Genomic DNA, 8,044 nt, shown 5'->3' on the forward strand with positions numbered 1-8,044 from the left:
AAAATTCAGCAATGTCAAATCTTAAATTTTATTTCTTTACATATACATATACAATACCATTATACCAAGTTCTCTAGGACCGTGGGTTCTAAAGCAGAATGAAGTAAATGGATCTTGAAAAAACTGACCAACGCATAGGCTGCACCAATAATTTACACTTTCTTAGTCCCAACACACATTACTTCCGCATGTGGATCCAAGTTGACCTTCTTGCCGTGAATATTGAAATTGGGTTGGGGCTTCCATGGTTTTTTTCTCATCGGAATCAGCAATCTGTAAAGGAGACCTGGCTAGAAATGAACTCATCTCTTAATCACCAATTTCTTGAACACAAACCTACAAACCTGGTGATAAATAACCCAGTGTCACCGCCATTTTTTGAGGTGTCTACCAAACTATACTGTTGCCAACATTCCCCTTGATAATAAGAAATGAAGAAGGTTCGCTTTTTCTGCTTGTTTATGATGACCCCAAACCCTAAAGGGACCAGATCCTTGTATGATTCTGAAACGGTCGCAGCTGTCAGCAGTGGTTCGTATCTTGGTAGGAAACCGCCAATGAATTACCAGGTTGCTGTTGGGCTATATTTCAGAGAAAGGAAGTGGCACAACCACCTTCTGACTATTCCTTGCCTGTCCTAAGAAAACCCATTATACATTTGTGCAATGCCATTGAGGCACGTTAGTGACAAACGTTCTTCCCCATCTAGATTTGCATTACCATGCATGCAGCTTTCAAACCCAAGGAACTCTGCCAGAAAACGAATTGCCAGGTTACCTTCTATTTAAGGGTTGACCCTTATTTTAGGATTGGAAAGCTTATCCCTTTAAGGCTGGCAGGTTGTCCTTTTATTACAACAAGATATTTGAGGGTTAGAAAGCTTTTTCTTTTTATTTAAACTGAACAAGATTCACCCCCCCCACCCCCACCCACCCCAAAACACTTGGCATTTTGGGGATGCAAGCTCTTCAAAAAGACAAAAATGTATGCATTCATATCATTTAAGAAAATTAATCTTACAGAGAAACACATGGCTACCTTCATGAAAATTAATACTTTAATTTGATATTAGGTCTATGTACATGAGTTTTTCTAGCTGGCTTTCTCTTGCTAATCCTGGATTGTCATGAATTTCATCTGTTTCTTATACTATTTTGAAAAAATTCGTAACACTAACTAGAATTCTAACCCATCCTCCTGTTTTGTTGTTCCCTGCAGGAATTCAGTTTTGTGTCTTCTTGCTTCTATGCTTAAAAGTCTTACTATTATGAATATCATGAAAGAATAGAGTTGGAGCTTGTCCCACTTTAGGATTTGATATGAATTAAAATAAAACGTTTTAATAAAATCGAATTAAAATAACACAGTTGTTATCCCGCTTTCAGAATCGCTTTCTTCATCGATTCCATCTGCTGTTTAATTCGGATTTTTACCCTGCAAAGCGTTCCGTAACGCGTTCTCACTGGCATGACATCGGTGTGTTTTTAAAACTAAAGCGATTTCTTCTCCTCCATCCCTTATTGGACCGTTGTTCAATTCAATTACTACGATCAGAATGACGTAACGTTAACCGCATTAATTCTGAATCGATTTATCTGTGACATCGTTTCCATCTCTGTGACCGTTTCTGATTCGATTTTATTTTTGGCGTTTTTTTTTTTAAAATGGACCAATCAAGTCGCTTAACCGATTCAAACGTCCATAAGCGCTTTGTGTCTGCCTATTATATTACATTTCCTCCGGAACCAAAGGCTTCTTTCCAGGGAACACACTATGGGGATAGGTTTTCCAGGGAGCATCCCTGCTTCTGTCTCCCAACACAGCCAGGCAGAACACCCTTCAGAGGCCCACAGAGATCAATGATAAGGCGGCTGCTGGCAATGCGAATTTAGTAGGAAACCCACACGCTTCTTTCCAGAGGAAACTATGGGGACTAGGTTTTCCAGGGCAGCATCCCGCTTCATGTCTCCAAGACAGCCAAGGCAGAACCCCTTCAGAGAAGCCCACCCGAGGTCACTGAGAAGGAGGCTGCTGGCAATGCGAATTTAGTAGGAAACCCAAAGCTCTCTCCAGAGGAACTAGGATAGGTTTTCCAGGTGCAGCATCCCCGCCTTCATGTCCCTTCAGATCAATGAAGGCGGCCTGCTGGCAAAGCAGGGAGGGCGCACTTTCCCAACGATTTCTCTTCCAGAGGGTGGAGGAGAAGGAAGATTCCGTTTGAGCAAGAGAGGGCAGCAAGGCTCTATCCCCCCCCCCCATTATCAGAGGCCCTCCCTGCTGGGCGAGATCAGATGCCTCCTCGCGAGGAAGGGAGGCTTCCTTCCCTGGCCTGGGCGTAGATCAGATGCATTCCTTGCGAGGAGGCTTCCCCTTCCCTGCCTGGGCGAGACAGAGGCCCAAGCGGGCCGGGACGCCTCTTTGAGAGGAGCCTTCCCCTTCTGCCTTCTCCTCCGTTAGGAAATGGGCTTCTCCCCACACAGAGGGGAGGTTTTGCAATCCACCGGGAGACGCTTGTAGCCTTTGCCAGATGCAGGCGCGTGAGCAGGCCGAGACTTCAGGCGCTTAAGTTAAAGCGCTGAAGAGATTATGGTAAGCGGCCGGTAAACCATAAAAGAAAAAATAAAAATAAGCAATTATCGCGTATTGAAGACCACAGCGAACAAAGGGGGGAGGGAAGCAAAAAAATGGCGACAGCCACGCGTGATGGGACAGAAAGGGCACCTCACCCCAAGGACAGCCCCACAGCGCGTAGGCCTCCATCCGCTAGCCCGGATTCAAATGCTATCGTTCTCATCTAACTACTCCGGTTCCTAACTCGAATCAAGGGGGAAAAAAAAAAACACTAGGTATGAACCCTTAGTGTTTTTTTTTTTTTAACACGCGTTTTTTTTAAATGAGGCCACAAAACACGGATTTAAATTTTAACCCGCTTCTGGATTCGCTTTCTTGTGTGGGAAACGATTCGGGTTGGTCTAGGAACTGTTCTAGATTTAAACCGACTCCTAATGGCACGCTGCCTAATGCAAATCGATTCAGAACCGGTGTTTCCCCTCCCTTAGTGGGAACAAGCTCTTACGTTAGGAGACTCAGCCATTAGTGCCCACACACCACCTTCTAATACAGTAACCATGTGGAGACCTGGGGTACCTTTGTTCTCAAACTGCTGGAGGATTGACACTCACCTTCCTCATTGCTTGTATTGGGGTGCAGATGAAGAGGCTTGGTAGTAGTGTGGGACAAAGACCCATTCATCTCTTCATAGGACTGGGAGCCTGAGTCGGGAAAAAGCAGAACCAGTTCAGACAGGGCTGGATTAATTTATGCCAAGCATACTACAAAGTTGGGTCCCAGACAAATGGAGTTTATTTACCTGGAGCTAACTAGAATGCCAGTTTAATATGTTTGTTCTCAACATAGGTGTTATGCAAAAAGCTAGGGTCCTGGGAAGGCACCCACAAATAATTTTTAATAGGGGAATTAATTTATCTCAGTTAACTATACCTTTGGCTGGGGCAGCATTTAGCCTGGGATCTTAACCCTTTTTATACCGGTTCCAAATCACACAAAACTTCAGAGGCAATTCCAAAAAGGTTTCGTAGTTTTATTAATAAAACAACCAATACATGAACACACACACATTCTCACATACTTACTTTTTACACAAGAACTAACGAAGCAAAGCTGGGAAAAAGGGAAAAGTGGAGGCCTTGCTAATTGTGATACTGTATTGATCCTGAAGCTTGGTTCCAATCAATAGGTGTCCAGAATGGAGATGGCTCGATAGCCTCTGCGGCAAGTGAGGTGGCCAGCTTATTGAGGAATCTAGCAGAAGCTGGACAGAGTGTCCTACTTCCAACTAGTCCAAATTGCTGGTGTCTAGGTAGTGGTCTATATACTCAAAATCATGTCCTGGGGCAGTAATCTCAGAATGAATGGATTACCTCACTGCTAAATGGTGTTCCCAGGAGAGAAGAATGGTTGTGAGACTGAGGAAATGTTTGGTCAATTGGCATGCATATTTCAGACAGAGGAAAATCCTTTCTGTTAGGGAAAAACCCTTTGTCTCTGTGTGCACAGACACCTTCTTCAGTCATAATTCCATCATTGCCCTCTATAGCAAAAGGGATTATGAAGATGTCTTTGGATGATCTCATTGTGGAGGGTGCTCTTGCTTCCTCCCTTGCTAGAACCAACTGAATTTCCCTATATGTTATGGCCAGGTTTCTGCAATGGGGTGCTTTTACAGGTCACTCATCTCAGCATCCCTTTTAGTATTAAATTGATATCAAATATGAGAGGGGAGATTGGGGGCTTGATCCTGGGGTAACATAGGTCTTTGGGAAATTCCCCACCATCTAGAACAGGGATGGGCAAAATGTGCCCCTAGGGTCACAGGTGGGGCCCACAAGCAGCTTTTGCTGTCCCACACTTCCTAGGTTGCCCTATTTCTAGCAAGAAGACAAGACAAGAAAGCACAAACTGCCTCCTGAAAATCCTGAGGTGACTCATCATAGATTCTATGACACATCTTTTAAATCTTTTGCAAGCATCCCTGCACTGTTTAACATTGCTATTATTTTTCAAGATCAGACCCTTTCTGTTTGGTCTTGGTCTTCTTTTTGGTGGTCTATGTGGCCCTCCATAGAGTTCCAAGGGCAGAAAACTGAGCCCTGAACTTGCCACAGTATCCCATCCTTGATGCAAAATGTAGTGTCTGTTTTGACTTCAAGGAAGAAAAACAGTGTCACTTTCCAAGGAGAGACAAAGTTGGAAGGTCTGCTACGTGACTGAGGACGCAAGCTTTGAGGATGCATTTCTCTGCCAATGGCAATGGTCAAGACTGACAGAAATGTGGCTTCATAGATCAAGATGGGTCTTGCAGGGGGAAGCAGAGAACATTTGTGGTGGGTCTGGGGCCAAGGTGAGCAAAGCATAGCATGCAGCCCTTGGGACACCTAAGTGTGGCTCCTAAAGCCCACAAAGTGCCAGGACCACCCAACATCTTTAAAAAAAACATTGGGTTGCTTGGGGGTGATCTTTTGCCTGAAAACAACCCAAAGACCTCTTATCTCCCCTCTAAATGCAGTAGGATGGGAGCTATCCTGTAGTGTAAACTATCAGATGATCTAGGTGACCACCCACTAATATGGTCTTCCCCTTCCATTCTCCTTCCCCCAGCCCCAATTCCACCATAATCCAAATGTGTGGGTCCAACTACATGCTTTAAACACCCAGTTCTTCCCAAAAACAGTGGAGTAAACTAGAAGTTTTTATATATCACCTTATAGCTCTCAGGCATAAACATGAGTGTTTTCAAATCAAAAGGAGAGAAACACAGTGTGTTCCAACAGGACTGAAATTGAGGTAAGGATGCATTATTTAATCTGTGTAGATTCAGCCTAAGATTACTTTCTTCCTGTGAGTCAAAGAAGTTGCTATGTTTTATGCTTACCTGTAGAAGTCTCGCTGACACCATCCTGTTTATCACTGGGAGGGTCCAGAGCCAAGTGTATACGTAAACCTGGGGCAGAGATAAACAATAACAGTCAATGCCATTTTAGATTGCATCCAAACAGAAGAAGCTCATAAGAAAATAAGATAATAAGAATGTATGGAGTACAGTGCTGGGTGTCCCATGTTGGCCATCTAGATACAGTACCTGAGGGAAGCCCACAATAGACCTTTCCTATTGAGCAATAGTCCTTTCCTGTTCCCATTACCCAACAACTGTTATTTTAAGTCTGTTTCACGTGCACAGTGTAATATAAGGCCACCATGAATTTGAGCCACCATTTCTTAGTCATTGTATTCCAAACAATCAGCACTGATATGGCCTCATCTGGCATCACTATCTTCTGTTTAAAGAACTAAATTTCTCAAATAGCACCACTGAAAAACTGAAAAGGAGTCAGATGTGATCTATAAAGGTGTGATATTATTTGTCAGCATGCTCTAGGCCACAACACCATTATCCCCTTCAATATTGCTTCTTTCCACCTGCCAGTGGACTTATCTATGCCACAAACATACAAAGATTCTATACCAAAAAACTCCTAGGAATTCAATTTAGTGTAAGTACCATAAATTCTCTCATTGAGATCTACACCTCCCTTCTCAAAATTTTAGTTCCTGCAGTATCACAGAGGAGAGAAAGTGACTGCTAAACCAATGTTAGATGAACAAAAGTGCAGATACACCCAGTGTTGGCACTGATATGCACTTACCCACCCACTGTCTCTGTTTTATTTCCAGTATGGTATAACAGATAGGGTTTCACATTAACTGAGGGGTGAGGCAGGGTTTTCCTGTTTCACATCTTTACTCAAACATGATGCTCACTGTGTGACCCCAAAGTAGTCTCCTTTTCTCAGGCTAGTCAACATCATAGTGTTTTATCAGGATAAAATAGGGGGGAAGAGATTGTGTATGCTACACTAAGGTCCTTAGAAGAATATCAAGATTAAAATGTAGCAGTGACACCAAGATATACTGAAGTAATATTTGTTACATTTGATATCCCACCTTTCCTCCAAAGAGTTCAGATCAGTACACATGGTCCACCTCCCCATTTTTATCCTCACAGCCACCTTTGCCCTTATCACATCACACTGTTATGGTACTACATTCCACTTTGACAACGTCCTGTGGAATTCTGGAATTTGTAGTTTAGTGAGGCCAAAGAGCAATCTGGGTGAGAATTCTAAATGCCCCTCCTTAAAACTACAAACCCCAGGATTCCAAAGGATGTTGTCATGGCAGTTAAAGTGGAATATAGCACTATAACAGTGTAGTGTAATGGGCCTAACTGGTGAGGTAGGTCTGGCTGAAAGAATCCCTAGCAAACTACATGTCTGAGCAAGGATTTGAACCCATCAAGCTAGTCCATCCTTCTAATCACTAGTCAACACTATTTCTTCGAAGCCAATGGCAAAAGATAAAGATCACACACTAGATTTGTAGGGCTTAAGGAAAGTGCTGTGGATTTTGCCTTTTCCAGATGCAGTACCTGCTATCAGGCGCATGGCACCAGGGCTCATAGGGCTTTCCTCTTCTAAGTTCTCATAGTTCTCACCATCAGCTGAGGAAACACAAAGAGTCCAACCATCAATGGAACTTAGTGGCTTTAAGTGATCAAATACACTTGTCATTAGTAGTAATACTTTCAAGCCCCTTTGAAAGTATTTTCCTTGGGTCACTGCTAATAGGAGGATGGAAGGGAGAAAGTGGACAGTGTTTGCATTGCATGTTTATTTGCTGGTGATAACAGGACTGTGGTGAGGCCTGAAAGTCACTGGGGGCAATAATATGCACTGAAGGTCAGTGTGAAATGACTGAAGGAAATGTTACTATGGGAATGTTTTTTGCCTTATTTCTAGGCCAAATTCAACAAGGTTCTCTACCAAGCCCTTCCTGTCTTCCACACCACCCAGTCCCAACCAGGATATATTGTTCCAGTGTGATATTTATTCCTGACACGTTTGAAATTTAAATACTCTTCCCTAAAGGAAGTTGTTCCGTCAGCATATCATAATTGCAGAGATCCTCACTTGAATGAACAGTGTAGCTTGGAATAAAGAATACTACATTTATTATATAGTTGTTTTTGTTTTTCAGATCTCTAAGCATGCTGCTTTGATGGGTTGCTCCTGTTTTGATTTCAAACCCCTGATGTTACCTTCATCAAGTGGATCTTGGGGCAGGATTTTGGGAGCCTCTGGGTCTTTATTTGCATAGCATACATCAGCTGTGGGTGACAAGAAAGCAGTGGGTCAGAAAATCAGGTCAAAATAGTGCCATGACAGTTGCATTTCTCTTCCTCTGGTGAACATCTCCTACTTCCCAGTCTGTTACCTGAGACCCAATTGTGAGAGCCAGATTTCACCTTGCTGTTTTTATTTTCATATAGGGAAGTATCTGTGGAAGGAAGAACAACAGTTGTTGGTGCATAAAGTCTCAGAAGAAAGAGAGGATATGTACAGAAACTGGGAGACTCTCATACACACACACACACACACACACACACACACACACACACACACACACA

At 43.1% G+C, this 8,044-nt stretch overlaps 1 protein-coding gene across 1 annotated transcript in view; it reads right to left on the reverse strand.

The window, feature by feature from the left end:
• The window catches only part of CD19 (CD19 molecule), a 34,474-nt gene that overhangs the window by 8,681 nt on the left and 17,749 nt on the right, over positions 1–8,044 (reverse strand). The window contains exons 10-14 of the mRNA XM_042474574.1: positions 7,852–7,914; positions 7,676–7,744; positions 7,007–7,078; positions 5,453–5,521; positions 3,183–3,272 (exon numbers count right to left, since the gene is read on the reverse strand). Of these exons, the coding sequence (XP_042330508.1) occupies positions 3,183–3,272; positions 5,453–5,521; positions 7,007–7,078; positions 7,676–7,744; positions 7,852–7,914 (363 nt within the window). The remainder of the gene's footprint in view (positions 1–3,182; positions 3,273–5,452; positions 5,522–7,006; positions 7,079–7,675; positions 7,745–7,851; positions 7,915–8,044) is intronic.

This window comes from Sceloporus undulatus, chromosome 6 (assembly GCF_019175285.1).
Source record: "Sceloporus undulatus isolate JIND9_A2432 ecotype Alabama chromosome 6, SceUnd_v1.1, whole genome shotgun sequence".
In the NCBI taxonomy this organism is placed as follows: domain Eukaryota; kingdom Metazoa; phylum Chordata; class Lepidosauria; order Squamata; family Phrynosomatidae; genus Sceloporus; species Sceloporus undulatus.